Consider the following 18,970-nt stretch of genomic DNA (forward strand, 5'->3'; position numbering starts at 1 on the left):
AGACGAGCAAGCTTCCTATGCAAAAGGGACCGATTACTAGGGAAATTTCACCAATGTGTATAAAGATGTGTACAAAGATTTTCTCATCTATGGGACAATCTATTTATGGAATTCGCATCCACACTCATTATTTGAAGTTTCACAAAGGGGGGGAGTTTGTGTATGTGGCTCTAGCACCCTCCACTCCTAGATCACAAGCCACAATTTTAAGAAAGGTGTTAGAGAAACTCAAAACAAAACAAAACAAGAGGATACATTATGGTCATAGAGGAAAGCTAAAACTCCTAAGCTACATTCTTTTTTCTCAAAGGATGACCATCTTATAGGCTAGTTCCTTAATTTTGTTGTCAGACATGAAGAAGAGACAATTCAACATTAGTCGTTCTAATATAGACTGATGTCCAATTAAAGTCTAATATAGACTAATGTCCAATTAAAGACCATTGTTGATGTTGCAACAAGTTTTCTTGATGCACTCATTGTCAATCTTGTATATAGCAGCATGATGGGCTATTGCCATTATAGTTCTGCTACATTGCAACTTTGTGTAGGCTAAGCCACATAAGTTTCATTGTAGGTGTACCTATTGTCATAATATCTATGTTATACTTGCAATTGCCTAAACAGTACTCCAAAACAATTCACCAATTTACTAAGGTAAAGATTTTTTATTTTTCCCATATTAGTGTGTTTTAGAGGTAGGCTAAGAGACTTGTATTCACCCAGCTTTGCATTGAGACAATTGGCACATTTGAAGCTTCATTGTATTGAGTGGAAATATTTTCTTCAAGACACCTTAAATTCTAATAACTCTTACTTGAAGGACCTTTTCAAGGTTCCATATTATGAGGTATCCAAAACTTTCATTGCACTTTTTGATTACATGGTGCACAAATTTTTCTCCCAAGCCTCTACTGATTGGTCCCATAGCCTTCTCATTTTGTAGCTCCCATGCTATGATATTCTATACATGTGTAATTGATTTTGGTGAAACTCAACACAAATTAATCAATGTCCTTACACTATTGGATAAATCATCATATTCATATAGTTATGGAGATGTTTGTTTTTGCCATTGAAAGCAACGGGATCTTAAAGGACCATGTAGAACCAAAATTATCAATATCTACTTTGCCCTTATGCAAATGCATTCATGAGCTCATGTAGCAAGGACATGTGCAACTTTGGATGCAAGAGTTTATAACATATTTATGACAAGAACCAATGAGCACATGTGTCAATATGTTATCAAGACAACAATGCACTCACAAAGAACACTATAAATGAGCCTTGTATGCCCAACTTTAAATATTGCAGGAAAACAATCTCTCTTAGGAATCCTCAACATGGAAGTCCTACATGCATGTTCTATATGCAAGTTCTATATACGATTCCTACATGCAGTTTGTACATGCAACTCCTACATGAATGTTCTACATGCAAGTTCTACATACGATTCCTACATGTAGTTTGTACATGCAACTCCTATATGCAACATGCAACTCCTACATGCATGTTCTATATGCAACTCCTACATGCAACATGCAACTTCTATATGTGCATCCTAGATGCAAGTTCTACATGTAGAGAGAGAATGTCTTACAATTCCTATATGCAAAGAGAGAAGCTCTGCAACTTGTATAAATACCCCATAACAGAATGAAGCCCACACTCTTTGGGGCATTGTGTTGAGTTCTACTTTGGTATTCCAAGCAATTGTCTCCAGTTGTCCTTCCTTGCACTCCATGTCCAAAAGCATGTCCTAACCTTGCAACTCCTCCTCCCCTCTCCTCCAACCTTGCAACCCCTCCTCCTCCTCCCTTCTCCTCCCTCCTTCTCTTCCCTCCTCCTCCCCCTCCTCCCTTCTTCTCCTCCTCCCTTCTCCTCCCTCCTCCTCCTCCCTTCTACCCCCTCCTCCTCCTCCTCCTCCTTTCTCCTCCTCCCCCCTTCTCCTCCCTCTTACTCCTCCCCTCTGCTCTTACACCTTCTTCCTCTCCAACTCCTATGCTCTCCCTAAACCCTTAGTCCCTCAAGCCTTGACCTCCATGATCTACAAGGGAGATGAGTTCTCTGCCATGTACTCTATCTTGAACCTTGGATCCTCCTTCTGGACCCTGAACCTCTTCTAAACCCTGGAACCTTCTTCTAAACCCTGGAACCTCCTTATGAACCCTGAACCTCCCTCTAACCCTTAAACTCCTCCTAAACCCTTCAACCCCCAATGAAGGCAAAATCCTTCATTACCCCAATCATGATGATGCATGTTCCTTTCACACATGCTTGCACTATGTTTTCTTACCACACTTAAGTCTACGTCTCTCACCGAAATATGACCCGAGGTCCTAAGCTACACTTATACTACAAAAGACCACACCGATATATCTATAGGTGACAAAAAGCCTCGAAACCCTACATACTAAGAATACCTTGCTCTTCTTTCAGAAGCCATGGGAAAGAGCCAACATTTGGTGCCGCTGTCAAGGAGACTAGCGTCTCAAGTAATGAGCAAACATATGCAAGTATGTGTAGAAAAACAAACTACCACAAACTTTCACGAACATAGCACTCAAGGGCAAGGAGAGTAAAAAAAATTTCCAACTCTAGCCAAAAATATCAACCCCAAGCATCAACCTTGGGTTACTACCTTAAGAAATTTTCTTTATTTTTTAAAAAGAAGCCACTTGAAGAACAAATAAGGCTATTTAATGGACACCAATGTGTAGATCTCGCAATTTTGAACATTTCACATTTTTTCAGAAGAGCGATCCAAGCTAACCATGAAAAGTTATGGCCCGGAAAGAGATTAGGGTTTGACCCTAACCCTAAACCCATTCCTATAGAAACCCACTCATTCTTCTTCTTCCACATCTAGCCTCCATCCTCTTCCCCATCCTGAACCCTACGCAAGACCCTCCTCCCTCTCCATCGACCACCACCCTATTTCCATCCTCATCGATGAGTTATTTCGAGCCCTTCTCGTAGCAATAACCTAGCCATCCACCCACCGTCCATTCACCCTCAACAATCCTGTTACATCGTGAAAGGCTTGGGAAAGCATTGCAAGTGACCATCTTCTCCTCCCTTTGAATTTCCATAAAAGTTTTCCGTCTGTCAAGTTTCCACCAACACCACCACCACCACCTCCCCCCTCTTTTCACCCCACCCAACCCCCTTCCCCCTCCACCCTTCTCCCCCCCTCCTCCACCACTCCCATCTCCACCCCCCCCTCCCCCCCTCTAGCCCCCCTTCCCCCCTCCTTCACTGCTCCCCCCAGCCCACTCAACACCCCCTTCAGTCGCCCTCCTACACCCGCCTCTCCATCCACTTCCACCCGTGCTCCACGATGCCCTCTGCTCCCCCCCCTCTCATCCTCATACCCCCTCTCCACACATTCCCCTGCCCCTAACCTCACCTCCCCCTCTCCCACTCGGTGGTGACAGACCCCCCCTCCCCCTCTCTCTACCGCCCGGACTGCGGCAGCCGCCCCACACCCCCTTTAATAATAATTTAAAAAAAGGGGCCTAACTAACCCTAAACTAACCTTAGGTTATTTTTAAACCTTAGTTAAGTTAGGTTAGTCATATCCTAGGTTAGTGTTAAGCAAGGTTAGGTTAGGATTTGGTAAGGTTAGACTAATTAGGTTTGTTAGGTTGGGTTACTTAGTGGGTTAGGTTAGGTCAATGTAACTGATAGTCAATGTAACTAACAATCAATGCAATTGACAATCAATTTAACTAGCAGTTAGGGTAACTGGGTAGTATCTAGCTAGTTAGACTAACCAACCCTAGTCCAGTTCCCTCAAATCCTAGGGTCATTCACGCCATACCTTTGGCCAAAGGACACCCCCCCAAAAACAAAAAAGGGAGTCATTTTAATCCACATTTAACCCATCGTAACTCGCCCATTCGACGGCCAAATTGAACCCAATTTGAACCACTGTTTCACACATGGAAACATCACGCTAGGGGGTATTTTTCCAGCCCATTGCACACCATTTAGGCATCCCTAGAACTCTCTAATTCACACCCCCATGTGGGCCCCTTTTCACACTAATTCACTCATAAATTTCCACCGTGACCTCCGATTGATGATCCGTTTGCATGGACACATTTCCCTACTCACGTGAAAGAATCCTAGGCAATTCTTAACATGACAGTCCCTACTACACTAATGCATCTCTAACCCCCCTAACACACCTACATCAACACTGGCACTTGTAGCAGAGGCACCCGTTCCACATCTCGACAATGTTGCATGCAACTACGCTTCGGCCAACACCCTCGACAACCCTCTGCCCCAAATTCCTCCCTGCAATTCAGCCAATCCCTTTGACTCCTCCACAAAATGACATGGCAGTGCATCATTGCAATGATGGTGAACTTGAACTCGAAGCAGATGGGAACAATTTCTTTAACCCTCGCAACAATTTTGGCCGCAGCAATAACAATCAAAGCAAGTGCCCCCCTGGACAAAATTAAACTTCCCAAATACAATGGTCAGGGCGATCCAACAAGATTCCTCGAGCATTTTGATGCCGCATGCTGAGCTGGAGGAGATCAATCCAATTAAACCAAGGTCTCTTGGTTCCCCATAGCCTTAACCGATGAAGCCTCAGAATGGTACCTAGAGTGCCACATCTGTGTAGTCGATGGGGATAACGAAAACAGTTGCATCTTCAACATGCGCAACAACCCGCCCCGACCTTATGGGGGTTAAAGGCCATTGTACCTTAACCTCGTTATGTACAATACTCAAACACATATATATATGGATGAAATAGAAGATTAGGGTGTCCTGCACCCACCAAAAACTTGTCTCTCAAGCTCTCTCTCTCCCTCTCATCTTTTGTTGTGTCCTCACAACTGGTATCAGAGCTTGGCATTAGAGCATGGCAGTAGCATGAGCAGCCCGGTGTAGCCTCTAGCTTGGAGAGAGAGTGGTGCATCCCAAAGATCCTTGTTCAACAGGAGGAGTTATAGGTTTTGGAGCTGCTATAGCAGTTGGAGAGAAAGGGGCTAAATCCTCTTGGGCATTTGTTTTGCTGGGTTGCAAAGTTGAAGGCGCAGGATATAAGCAAATCTTCTCAGACACACATATTTGGTAGCTCAAATATCCGGGGTTAGGGAGAAGGGGGTAGGAGGGAGGGAGGGAGGGAGGAGAAGGGGAAGGGGCTAAAGGAAAAGATTGGGGCTGAGGGAGGAGGAAAGCGAAAGGAGGGCTGAGGGAGGAGGTAGAGAGGGAGAGGAAGCCAGAGGAGGGAGTGGAGGAGGAAGGAGGATGGAGAGAGGGAAGGAGGCAAGGACGAGCAGAGGAGGGAAGGACGTTGAGCAGGGAAGGGAGCGAAGGAGACGTAGAGCAGGGAAGGGAGTGGAGGAGGAAGGAAACAGAGCAAGGAAGGCATTTCAGGTTAATTGGCGAATGCAGGGAAGGGTAAATTTAATTATTTGGTTTTAATGGTAGGAGTGATTAATAAAATTTTAAATCAGCATACCCACTCACTAAAGCATCTCACACCCAACCCAAAAGTGCCATTCTAGCTGCCTACTCCCTCAGTGAAAAGTTACAGCTCCTACAAAAAATGATAAAATTCATTTCCTGCGAGGATTTCGTGTGTTGGATCTCCATATCTAGGCCACCATTTGTAGTTTTGACACTCCCAGTGGATCCGAAGTGGTCCAAAACTTCTACTTTTGAGAAGCTGCTTCTGGTTCCGTGAACTTTTGAAGCTGTGGTGAAACTTTGTCTACTCTGACGTCTTCATTTTGCCATTTCCTATGTGAGTGGGATCTCAACATCCGGGCCTCCATTTGTAGAGTTATCTGTCCCGTTCGATTGGGGACTGCCTAAAACATATGTCTACAAAGCTGCTTGCCATTCCGTGAAGAATTGAGGGAGTTGTGATTCTTTGTGTTTTTTCGTCATCTCTTTGAAGGAAATTTCTCAAAGTTTCCAAGACCTTTTCATTGATTGCCATGTGGCATTTTGGCTAAGGTTAAGTTTCCTAAGGTTCATTTTTGCAAGTAAATACAAGGGTTGACTAGCTCTTATTCCATCCTTGGATGAGATTTTGGAGTTGTGACAGAAGAGAGATATCTGCAGATTGTTTATTGAGTTCGATTATGCAGTGACGCCCATCTTTTAAGACATCCTAGGTTCTACTTTCACTAGCGGTCATTGTCGTAAGGCAGTGATTTCTTGGATATAACTTATGCAGATCACTCTGGTTGCAGTCTAAGCCATGTGTGCTCATTTGGGGTTCGCATTGGGTTGTAGTGGATGCTTTACAGGCCATTTCGATGCATTGCGATCCTTGTTGGATGCACTGATAGGCCCAATTTGCCTTGTGGGATGCTTTATTGATGGACGTTTAGCACATAGATGCTATTTGATGCTGAGGGACAGCTTTGACATATTGCAGTGGATGCACAGGTTGTGCTATGATCTTTTGGATGAGACATTATTGATGCTTATGCCCATGGATGGTGTCTATGCTTGAGGCATTTGGCTCTTATTGGCATTATATTTGCCATTGTTTTGTCATTGTGGGTTGACGTTTTCTTTTGGGCTAGATTTGCTCATATGGATGCATAGTATATGCACATGAGTCAGATGCATTTTGATGCTTTGAGCCTTGAGTTTTGGTGACACTATCCTTCATTAAAGCAGACATATTGGGTGCACTTGGTATTTGGTGTGATTCTCTTTTGCAGGTACTAGCATTTGGGATTTTGTTTCATTTGCATCATGGCATCCTCTTCCATGTCTGAAAAGGAGTTTTTCAGCATTAAAAAGTTTGATGGGACAAACTTTTCTTTGTGGAAAGAATAGATAAGGGATGTGCTCATTCAAAAGAAGCAGATTAAACCCTTGGTAGGGATTGAAGCTAAGCCTGTAGATATGTTTGAGGATGATTGGAATGAGTTGGATGCATTAGCAAAGTCTACTATTAGACTTCATCTTGTAGAGTCAGTTTACTTCACAGTAGTAAATGAGCAGACTATTGAAGATTTGTGGAAGAAATTGTGTGCCACTTATGAGAAGGAAACTAACTCTAATAAAGTTTACCTCATGAAGAGGTTGTTTGAACTGCAGATGAAGGAAGGGGTCTCCATTGCTTCTCACTTGAATGAAATTCAATATTATTTTCAGCCAGCTTCAGGCTCAAAATATGAATTTTGATGCAGAGACTAAGGCAATATTTCTCTTATGTTCATTGCCGGATACCTTCCGTATAGCTGTCAGTAACTTTGCACCTGGTGGAGTACTGAAGTTTGATGATGTTGTGGGGGTAGCTTGTTGGCCGAGGAGACTAGACAGAAGTCTATGGATGGCAACAAGCAGGATGCAACCTTAAATGTGCAAAGGGGCAGATCACAGTTCAGGGGGAAGTCCCAAGAAAGAGGAAAGTCTCGTAGCAAATCCAAGGCATGGAACATTGAGTGTTACCACTGTGGCAAGAAGGGCCATATGAAAAAGGATTGCTACAAGCTGAAAAGAGAGAAAAAGGATAAGAAAAAGAATGCAAATTGGGGTGCAAATTAGAAGGAAGAGAGTCCAAGGGAGGACAAAGGAAAAATGAAGATCGATGAGATTAATGCAGTCACTGATGATAGTGACAATGACATTCTCTTCATGTCTAGTCTACTTGCAGACTTGCTCACCACTTCAGATGATGCATATTCCCAAGATTGGATTTTGGATTCTGGTGCTTCATTCCATGTTACTCCCCATAGGGGAATGGTTCTCCACTTATGACAATGGAAAGACAGGTTGTGTGCATCTTGGAAATAACTATGCATGTGACATAGTGGGAGTAGAATGAGTAGCCGAGCTCATCCACATCAGCTCCCGAGCCTCAAATAAAAGAAGCTCCATACCTTAATGCAGAATTGGAAAAGGTTCAATTTCAGGCACTTCAACAATGGGTACAAAAGGAACAATCTCAATTTGAGGCCGAGAAGTAAGCACAAGATCCAATCCCTAACTTGGCCCCACCGAGTATTGACATTGCATGTGAGCCTTTGTTCCAACAACAAAATCCACAACATAATGTACTGCCATGCCAACTTGAAGGTGCCGCACTCTCTAGCATTCCAAGTTGCCTTGTGTCAATTCCCATTGGAATCCTCTTACAAAATTGTCCCTATCTCTGGGAGAATTTCAAAGGATGGATTGTGAACTAGCAAATCCCCCTCCACCTATGGAAGACATAGAAGATATCCTTGTGAGAGAGCTGGGTGAGAGAGATGACATATGCAACATCATTGTGCCTTTGATCCATAAAGCATATGATGAAGTCCAAGCCATAGTGGATGGTGGAGCTGGTGTGAATGGAGCTCTATGATGAATGGGGTCTCCCACCAATGCAAAAGGCTAATTTCAACATACGCCTTGTAGATGATTCACGTGCAAAGCCCTTGGGAATAGTGAATGGAGTGTCAACAAAAGTCGCAGGAGTCGGCTTTTCTCTTCAATCTACAATCTTGGATCTCCCCAAGAAATCTTATCAAATCTTGCTTAGACGTCCTTGGTTGCATGAGGCATCCATTCTCCATGATTCGGGAATTGATAGATTGACAATCCTAAGTTGCAACACCACAGTAAGAGTCAATGTGGGGACAGGAGCAATAAGACCAATTGTAGAGCGTTGGATGAAACCTCTTCAATGACGATCTCAAGCAAATCAGCCCCCCTGCAACAACATGCCTTAGCAGGCAATACACAAAGCAATGTCAACAATTGGATCCAAGCATTGACGACCATTGACAGTTGCCATTCACTAGATCCCATCTTCTCGCAAATTGATGCTAAGGTCATGCAGGTAAATCCTCCACTCACACATGAAGAACCAATTGATCTAGAGGTGCCATTCTTTATGGTTGACCTTGATTGGAATGGTGAACCTAAACAAGCTATCCATGATAATGACTCATATTTTCCTTGGGACCTTCAAACAGAGGCTTAAAATTCTCAATTTGAAGACCATGTCTTTGACAATGATTACGCCATTCTACATGGCCTAATGGCAGTCGAACTTCCTGAAGTTGAAACTCAAAGTTGAATAATAATAGAAGATCCCACAAGAAAGCTGGAGGACATCGTCGCAAAGCCAAGGCTGACCACTTCAATGAGTTCAAACGAGTACAAACTAGGATGGTCGAATTGTATCTTACTAAGCCAATTCCCCCAAAATCTGAGCCACCTCCTCTTGAATGGTCCCCTGATGGACTTGAAGGAGTATGCATAGCAAATGAACCCTTACTTGGGAATACTTTTCCAGTGGAAAAGTTACCCCACAATTCCCAATGTAAGAAGTTTTGAAAGTTTAAGCCACATGTGCGGATGAAGCTTGATAATGAGACTTTAGAAAAAGAAATTCCACACAAGCCTCAAAATTTGGTTAATGATACTATGCCACCCAGTACCCATAGCACATGTCAGGAAGTTCAACACCATTAGAGGCTGATCTTCGAGAAGTGCTAGAGTACTTCAAGAACTACATAAGTGGTAGTGTTCCCATAGCAATGCTAAGACCAACAGTAAGAGAATCTGATGTGCAAGAAACCGATAACATTAGAGAAACTCCAATCTATGAAGGACTGATAAAAACTCGCACAATAAACCTCACCCTTGAAGGGGAGGAAGAAAAATTGGTATTCATTGGGAAACAGCTTACATAGGAAGATGAAACAAAGCTCAAAGCACTCCGAATGGAATACCAAGACTACCTAGCATGGTCATACAAGGAAATGAAGGGAATTTTACTAGAAGTGGCAGTACACATGATATCTATTAGGGAAGGTGCCCACCGTAAGGAATGTGGACCTTATCAAACAAATCCAAAATAAGGCACCATGGTTTATGACGAACTGGAAAGCTCTTAAATGCTGGATTCATCTATGGGATAGAGCACACTGATTAGGATTCACCTATCATCATTGTGCCTAAATGCAACAAGAAGCTAAGAATATGTGTTAACTTAAAGAATGTGAATGCCGCCACAATCAAGGATCACTATCCCCTACCCTTAACGAAAACAATATTGGAAAAGGTGGCTAGATCAGAGATATACAATTTCTTGGATGGCTTTAGTGGCTATAACCAAGTGCAAATTGCTCCTACAAACCAATTAAAAACAACATTTGCAATAGAATGGGGCATATTTGCCTATAGAGTCATGCCATTTGGCCTTTGTTATGCCTCGGCCACATTCGAGAAAGTCATGCTCACAACTTTCAAGTCATTTTTGAATAAGTTTCTATAGGTGTTATTGGATGATTTGTTCATCCACTCAAATGAAAAAGACCACTTAAAATGTCTTGAAGTAGTTCTACTCAAATGCAGGGAGTATGGCATCTCCCTAAATCCAACAAAATGCCAATTCATGGTCACCCATGGAGTAGTTTGGGGACACATTGTTTCTCAACATGGGATTGCAACTAACATGGACAAAATCCAAATCATCATGGAATTGCCTTCTCTTGCAAATTCCAAAGTGTACAAGTCTTTATGGGACATGCCAGCTATTATAGAAGATTTATCTTGCGGTATGCCATGATAGCCAAACCACTTTACAAATTATTAGTGGAATTATTATGGACAGAAGAGTGCGACCAAGCCTTTGAGCCTTTAAAGTGGCGCCTAATCATAGCACCCATCCTTATATCTCCCAATTGGGATATGGGTAAAATTTTTAGGCGAGCAGTCATAGTTTAGGCGAGTGGATTGACATGATTGCAAAAATGAAGTCATAGCTCATTCAATGGTCTACAACTTCCTAGTTCACTTCACATATCACGATTCCTCACACATCATCTGATATCTATGTTTAAAAATTGATATCTACTCTCTTTTTCCTAATGGAATGAAACAAATGGTGAAAAACACAAACCATAGAGATAAAATGAAACGTATCTCTCTCTCTAGGTCTCCGATTGACATGATTCCAAAAACAAAGTCATAGCTCATTCAATAGTCTACAACTTCCTAGTTCACTTCATTACTCTATTCCTCACATATCATTTGATATCTATGTTCAAAAATTGACATCTACTCTCTTTTTCCTAATGGATGTAACAAACAGTGAAAAACACAAACCATAGAGATAAAATGAAACATCTATTCAAAGCAATGGTCCACAAAATTTAAACAAATATAAGTTCAAATTCATAAACATATGTTCAAAGCCCTGGAGCACAAAATGTATATTGTCATCACAAAATAAGAAAATCTCATTCCCCTTTCTTGGCATCTGGAGACCTGTGCTTTAAGGGCTTCAAGTAAACAGTCACCATGTCATCATCTTTCTCAAGAGAGAGACAATGTCTACCTAGCTCTGCACATGCACGTGCCATGTTCCTCGTGCCTGCATATGCATCCACAACCACGTCCCCTTGCTGCGTGAATGTGTGCAAGAGAAACCTGGAAACAAGATCCTCAATTGTTAACAAACCAACCATACACAAAGACTGAAAAAAGCACCTGCAAATTAAAATCACTTGCTCAATTCAAGTTGTCTCTCCACACCACCTTGCACGAACTTGCGTCCCTCTTGTGTGCCTTGGAAGGTGTGGATTTTTGTCTCCCTTATCCAGTTTGACTGGCTAATGCATGTCATTGCCAAGGCTCTTCTCTGCTAAGGCTTTATTGTAGTATGTGGGGATCTTGTATCCATGGTGCTGCCACATACCCAAGACTAGCTAGGTCATCTGTAACCATGAAAACTTAAACAAGTCAAACTTTTGCAAATTTGTGCATAAACATATTTGAAAGTGTACTACCATTTAGATGAGATTTCATGTACCATCTCCTTGGGATTCTCTTGCATGTAGCCACAGTCAAGGTATACCATCAGTGTGCGAACTAGCTCAAATCCATTATCCATTGCCCCCAATTGAACACAACACATATGTTCTGGCAAGCAAGTACTGATGAGCCACCCCCCATCTTTGACTATATGGTGTTTTGTCCATCTCTTCCTGGTACGTCTTTTGGTATTCATCCTACAAAAAAAAGAACCACAACTTTTTTGACATAACATAATCTAGAAATCATTACCAAGTAATCAACCAACATCTTTAAGACACACCCTAAAAACAAACTGTCCAAGTACGGACATGGGCAAGTTGTACCATGCCTTTAAGGGCCCACTCCTCTCCTTCAACAACATACCCTCAACCAATCTTTTGTCCTCCGCTGCAAAATAGTGCATGAGTGTCTCTTTGTTTGCAGTGCCGAATTTCTGCATCATAAATATATCATGTGCGATAGTGTGCGGGACATGTACACGTGCAAGCCTACACATGGACATGAAATTTGTTAGATGACCATTTTAAGACACAAAAAAACTAGAAAGTCAAAGCATAACAGTAAGCATGATAGTAGATTCATACCTATTGACCTCGGCTAGTGCTAACAATAGCTCACCCTTCTATGTACGCTCAAACTGCAAGAACTTGTAGCGAACTTGAATGTGCCGATCCATCATATTTGAATACACTGTAAAGCAAATTCACTCTTAATATTTAAAAGGGGCGGAAAAACACATGCTATAAATAAAATTTACATACAGTAAATGCAAAAGAATGTACTTGTGTTTATCCTCCCTCACCATGCCTTGAGTCGATGGTTTCCATCCCAAACCAGAAATTTCTTTCCCTTTAGGTTGACCCAATCTGGTCTCATATCCAATTCATTCTCAAATTCATGGTTTACCAATTCCCACATAGGGCCTGCTTGTTGTCGGTCCTCATTTGTCCAAGTGAGCTCGCCTGGACGCCCGAGTGACTCCAAGAAGTCACCCCTACTATCAATGTACCCCTGCTGGTCAAATATCTCTGCCAAGACACCTACATTGTCTCCCACCATCCTGATGGCCTCGTTTATGATGACGAGCCTACACAAGGGTATCAGAGGCACATCCGTATCTTTCTTGATAACGAGTGTGTCCATGACCTCTTGTAACAAGTGCACCTTAATGTGCTTTCCATATCGGTTACTTAGCTCTCTAGGAAGACGAATATCTCCTGCCTCTTTACCTTCAAGCAAATGTCGAATTTTAGAAAATCATTCAATTATCAACGTCAATACCCAATAGCATCACATGATCAATACGATATCATAAATAATTTTTTTCCATTCTGAACAATTTCATAACCATTACCTTGAAGCTTATGTGTTGCATCGCTACTCTCTGCTGGTCCCTTCATCTTTTAGATGCCTTACTTATTTCTGATGCAGAAGGATTGGGCACATCTTCCTCACCAATCCTTTCCAAGGAAGATATTTGAGATGCAGCCACTGCTCCAGAGGTGATCTCTGGACCTTCTGACATTGTAGTATCTAGCAATATCCGCTGAGATTGCAAGGAATAGCGGGATCCAAGTCCACTGTTGGACTCCATCTGCAACACATTAATCAGGAGTTCTTATACAATTAGGCAAAACAATATAATCTGCTGGTTCACTTGGCATCAATCTTGGGATCAAAGTAAGAATATCCTCTCTAAAAATCCTCATCCTCAAAGATGTGGCCTTTGTTGAAAACTTAGATTAGAAAAATACCAGACAGCAAGCCAGTAATAAAGTATCTTTCTTGTATTTCTATATTCTTTGAACGTCTCATGCAAAGATGTTCTTACAAGCCAGCAAGCCAGCAATAAATATCTTTCTTTTTGTGAGGCTGGGTCTAAAAGGTCGGTTGAGAGTCTGGTTCAACGAATGAATGGATCTAAATGTCGAGCAAAAAATCATCCTAGGCTTCTATGCTGTACACAGTGTGCATTCAATGATTATCCTGGAAATGCAACTCATCTACTTAATTATGTTACTAACGGTACTGCATTGGCTTTACCCTACTTGTCTAGGATTGCAAAATGTCAAACTACCAAATGGGTCCAATAGAGCATCGAGGCAACTTATGGCTCGATTACGTTGGTACCTATGATGAGGCTGTTGTCTAGCCCTATTTTCCTGCCTTCTTCTGACTAGCGAGAAGAACTAATGCTTGTGACAATAGTGGGATTGGACTCAAAGGTGGAAGGCTCGTAGGGATCAGAAACCTCATACTATATGGTTTGCCCCTTACTATATGGTTTAGACCTCATGCAAATTTTCTTGGGGATTGATTTTGGAAAAAGTTAAGTAAAATAACCATTTCACAATAAAAGTATGCTTGGGAGATTCTCAAAGCATTTGGGATGATGATGGATGACAAGCTTCTGTCTACACCTATGGATGTGAACATGAAGCTTTCTATAGAGAATTATTCAACACTTGTTGACATTCAAAAGTATAAGAAGCTAGTTGGCAATTTGTTTTTCCTCACTAAGATTAGTGCTGATATCATCTCCAAATGTTGTGTGTTGAGAAGGTTTTCCAATAGGCCACAAGGGAGTCACTAACGAATTAAAGATAGTATTAATGGGTAGAGATGCTTGACAAAATGCGGAGTGTTGTCCTATTGATTTAAATTCGTATGAGAAACCTTCCTTCAAGCTTGAGGTTCCACCATTCTCCTCAATGATGCCACAACTTCCACAAGCAATTCCTTTCTGACAAGCCTAGAGACTAGAGCATATCCAGGGTCGAATACCATTGTTACAAAATCAGAGATTAACCATACCACAAATTGATGAGCCACAAGAAATCATGATTCAAAATAAGGCAAGAAAATAGAGTACATAGGACTGAAGAAAAGCCCTGGCTACATTTTGAGGACCTACACGCCTAAGGCCCTTTTGACATGTGAGGATAAAGAATAGATAGACTCGTTTGAAGTCTTCATGAAGAAATTTGACTCACAATTAGAGAGTTTATGCCTAAGGATCTATGTCCATTGCAAGCTCGATCCACACCTTTGCATGATTCGGCATAGGTTGGTGTCGAGAATAGTAAAATGACTGGCATATTGTTCGAAAATTTTGAAAAAGGGAATGTTAATGTTATTGTACAATGCAAAGGTTGGACAATTGAAAACCAATTTTAATATGATAGCCATTTGTGGACCAAGCCTATAACTTGCAATATTGCATTTGAAGGCACGGTTCGCAAATCTTCATGTGCAGGTGCCTTTGAATGTGACATTCCATTGTGTCCAAAATTGTTGAATAGTGGAATGAATCTCATTTTGGTGATGAGTTGTACAACATTTTGGAAGAATTGGAGCCTCTAGCAAGAACACGCAGGTATCTCAAAATCCTTTCTCGTTATCTTTCTTGGTGTTTGGAAGTTTTCGATGATAAATGGGTTTTCTACCTATAAAGACATTGTTGGGAAGGCAGAAAGGACAACTTTACCTAGCAATGGAGGGCTAGACAGTATCTTGGAGCCGAAACAAAAATGCATGTATGACTTCTTTCGTTGTAGCTGATTTCCTAGACAGGGGTTTGAGGAGGAAAGATGTTTTGTGTTCAAAATGTCCACCAAGGATCCAGCTTCAAGGGTTGACATAGTTAATCGCATGAATCGCGATGGTTCTGGTGATCTAAAGACAAGGTGGATGATGTTTGATCACACATGGAGAGTGAGTGGTTAGAGCACTTTTGTTTGTCATGTCTATGATCCAAGGTATAATATTCCATAATTTCCTAGGGCTTTCCCATACTATTTGTTTGCTACATGTTGCATGCTGATCTTGTATTCTTTGTATCGTAGCTTGTGGGAGGTGCTCACTATAGCCACATGTGAAATGAAAGAAGAGGACACAAATACAAGTTTTGCATTGACACTAGGCATATGTAGCGATTGGACATCGTGTGGAGCACAAGGAGTTATGTGAGTGATGGCATCTGAGTCAAACAATGGAGGAGGCAGACCAACTATTTGAAGAGATATGTGCATTTTGGAGGCGAGGAATGTTAAGATATGGTGCCATGAGCACATAGATTAAAGGCTAAGGTATGGTATAGGAAAGAATTAAAGTAGCCACCCTAGGATGTGGACTACATGATGTGGAGATGTGGATTGAGGATATCCACAAGGAGAGATGTGGATGAGAGGATCCCACATGTGTTGACTATTCAAAGGGCACTCTCTATATAGGAGGCCTATCATGTACTGTGAGTAGAAGAAATGCACATCCACTCAAGATTCTATTTATGAGTCCAAGCTAATCTATCTTGGAACCTAATTGACTTGAGGTACATGTCGTGAGCATTCTCTTCATCATGTTTCCACATAGGTTCCATCCACCTTAGAGCGCTCCATAGATCGTGAGGCATGCATATTTTGTCATGGTATTAGAGCATAGGTTTAGCTCTCCTAGTTTCACTCATTAGTAGTTCACTAGGATTGCTCCCATTCCTAGATTAGTTTCAGAATGTAAGATTAGTTTTAGATCTCGAGAGTTCTTCATTTAGAGAGATTCATTTTGAGTGAGATTTTTGAAATCAGAGATACTATTTTGGGGACTAACTTTGTGTTCGAGTTCCTTCCCATGGTGCTTACATTTCAAAATCTGTGCCAAAGATGTTGAGAGAGGCTTTCCTAGGTGTGTGTGCAAGTGTTTGTTGCTGAGGGTGTGTCCTTGTTTCTTGTTCAAGCTGCTAAGTGAGGGCTATAGAAAGTTTGAATGCTTGGGTTTCAGTGAGAAGCCTTCAACAAAGCCTACAACAAGTACTCAAGCAAAGTCAAGCAAAGTAGCACAAAGTAGCAGTGCTACAAGCAGAGCGGCCGAGCTCCATCCCGCAACGAAAGCTTCGACCTTCAACTTCAAGGACCTCCTTCAATAAAGGCGACTTTAATCCTTTAGCAAAGGCATCTCAGCCAGCCTGGACAGTGAGCCGTCACAGAAACAAGCTATTGTTGGAGGTGCAGGAGCCTCTTGGGACTCAGAGGAGCATTGCATGGGCTTGTGGAAGCCGAGATAGAGAAGCTCTTCATCAACAACATACGGGCTCACAATAGCTAGCAGCCGCTCCAACAACTGCACCTCCATGAACTTGCTCTCATGCCCTCTGCTCTCCCTATAGCTACTCAGGTTACCAATTAAGAGCAGGGCGCTCATCGACTAAGGCTGCTAAGCATCCAACTAAGCAAGGCGGCAACAACTAAGACTTGCTACTCACAAGCAAGGCTTCAAAGCCTTCGTCGCAATGACCTTCTAGCTGCTCCATCACAAGTGACACCAGCTACAAAAGATTCAAGCACGACTGCCACATGACCAAAAAGAAAAAGTAATCGTCTTTTCGAGCTCTATGTGCCTGTCAGATCAAAATCATTGTTAGCACAATTAGACACTGCCAATATTGAAAGAAATCAATTGGTAAGACCTTTGCAACAAATGGAAAAGCGACGCATGAATGCAAAAAGCATGCCAAAAGCACAAGTGCATGAGATGACCATAGCATATAACATGGCATCCACACATAAAGCATCAAGGCACATGGTAGAACAAAGCATCATGCTTCAAGCTACGTCAAGCAAAGAAGCAAACACCATCGACATCAAGCATTGAGAAGCAACATCCTTGCCACCTTCAGCCCACACGTTTGTCAATCAAGGCTGACCACCTGAGAGTGGCTATGAAAGCACCCAGGGGAGGTATTGACATGTAAAAACCACACTTGACCACCTTAAGTAGCAATGCATGCACTAAGGGGAGATGATGGATTTGTAACTCACATCTGACCACCTTGCGGTAGCCAAAGAATCATGGCACCAAGGGGAGGTGTTGAGGTATGGTGCCATGAGCACATAGATTAAAGGCTAAGGTATGGTATAGGAAAGAATTAAAGTAGCCACCCTAGGATCTGGAATCCATGATGTGGAGATGTGGATTGAGGATATCCACAAGGAGAAATGTGGATGAGAGGATCCCACGTGTTGACTATTCAAAGGGCACTCTCTATATAAGAGTCCTATCATGTATTGTTGAGTAGAAGAAATGCACATCCACTCAAGATTCTGTTTATGAGTCCAAGCTAATCTATCTTGTAAAATTTTGGGGGTTAATTGCAGCAAGAATCGATCCCTCCCACTCCGTACATTTGTTTTGCTGAGTAGGCAGCTAAAAGCAAGACTGGATCCAACACTTCCTCATCTTCTTCACAAAGAAACTCGATGGCTCATCAGGCCCAAAATGTAAAATTTCACACTTATTGGCTATAATCATCAATAAAGAGATACAGGAACGAGAAATGACTTTGCCCCAGTCGCCAAAACCTATTGAGGATTTGGACATTCCCTTCTCACCAGCATGGGAGCCATCACCACCTTCCCCTACTATCACATTTGCAAACGTGGATACCTCGGAAGAAATGCCTATTCTAGAGGTAGGAATTGAGAAATTACCCAACAAGATGCTACAGCTCGGCGCACAATTGCAACCAATATATCTCCAACAACAGCAGTAGCCAGAGCCTGAGGCTACGTCGGCACTAGTACCGCCCATCAATATCATGCCAGTCAATGAGCCACAAGGAGAGCTAGGGCCAAATCAGCAATATGACTACTGTACCCATGTGACTAACTTACCATTGGAATAACCCCGAATAAGTACTACAATTTTATCAACAATATTGCCAATCCTCATCACCATTTGTCATTCTCCATCATCAAGCTAGCCAAATGCTTCAAATGTCAGAACTATGCACTAGCTTGGCCAAGGAGGAGCATGCACGAGAATTGGAAAGACAGACTGTAGCAGCCACCGAAGACCAATTCCATGGAATGGCCATAGAGGTCAAGGCACTTCAGGCACAAATAGATGAGAAAGAGGTTGAAGAAGTGCGCATGAACCAAGATCTCCAAGCTCAAGAGAAGGCAGTGTGGGATGTGACCTCCAAACTCCACCAGATCAAATAAAGCTGACAGCAGCAGCAATACAAGCTACAACAATCCTACAAACCTCCTATGACTACTTGACCGCAACACATGCTCAGTAGACGAAGGAACTAGCACAAGCTCGATTCACTCTAATCCAAAAAGAAGAAGACCTCCAGGATTGCCAAGCAAAGCTTGAAGTCATGCAA

General features: G+C 42.2%; 1 protein-coding gene and 1 long non-coding RNA gene across 2 annotated transcripts; both read right to left on the minus strand.

Annotated features, from left to right (window-relative positions):
• Nucleotides 1–11,131: 11,131 nt before the first annotated feature.
• LOC147884470 (uncharacterized) lies at nucleotides 11,132–11,955 on the minus strand. Its single transcript, XR_015543700.1, has 3 exons — nucleotides 11,804–11,955; nucleotides 11,530–11,708; nucleotides 11,132–11,421 (listed from the first exon to the last, which is right to left on the minus strand). It is a non-coding gene; the product is annotated as an uncharacterized LOC147884470 (long non-coding RNA).
• Nucleotides 11,956–11,960: 5 nt separating this feature from the next.
• LOC147884471 (uncharacterized) lies at nucleotides 11,961–13,399 on the minus strand. Its single transcript, XM_087399097.1, has 5 exons — nucleotides 13,163–13,399; nucleotides 12,611–13,037; nucleotides 12,393–12,498; nucleotides 12,089–12,296; nucleotides 11,961–12,002 (listed from the first exon to the last, which is right to left on the minus strand). Exons 1-3 carry the CDS (start codon nucleotides 13,206–13,208, stop codon nucleotides 12,441–12,443), a joined length of 531 nt encoding a protein of 176 aa, XP_087255223.1. The 5' UTR covers nucleotides 13,209–13,399; the 3' UTR covers nucleotides 11,961–12,002; nucleotides 12,089–12,296; nucleotides 12,393–12,440.
• Nucleotides 13,400–18,970: the final 5,571 nt, after the last annotated feature.

Source organism: Dipteris shenzhenensis, chromosome 27 (assembly GCF_047967505.1).
Source record: "Dipteris shenzhenensis isolate YYH24624 ecotype China chromosome 27, Dip_SZ_1.0, whole genome shotgun sequence".
Lineage (NCBI taxonomy): Eukaryota > Viridiplantae > Streptophyta > Polypodiopsida > Gleicheniales > Dipteridaceae > Dipteris > Dipteris shenzhenensis.

Bases quoted from the DNA above. Each gene is read 5' to 3' on its own strand.
- LOC147884471 (XM_087399097.1), bottom strand. From the start codon at position 13,208: ATGAAGGGACCAGCAGAGAGTAGCGATGCAACACATAAGCTTCAAG. The intron at 13,038-13,162 runs GTAATGGTTATG...ATTTGCTTGAAG, and splicing joins TGCAACACATAAGCTTCAAG to GTAAAGAGGCAGGAGATATT. The intron at 12,499-12,610 runs GTGAGGGAGGAT...TTTGCTTTACAG, and splicing joins AACCATCGACTCAAGGCATG to TGTATTCAAATATGATGGAT.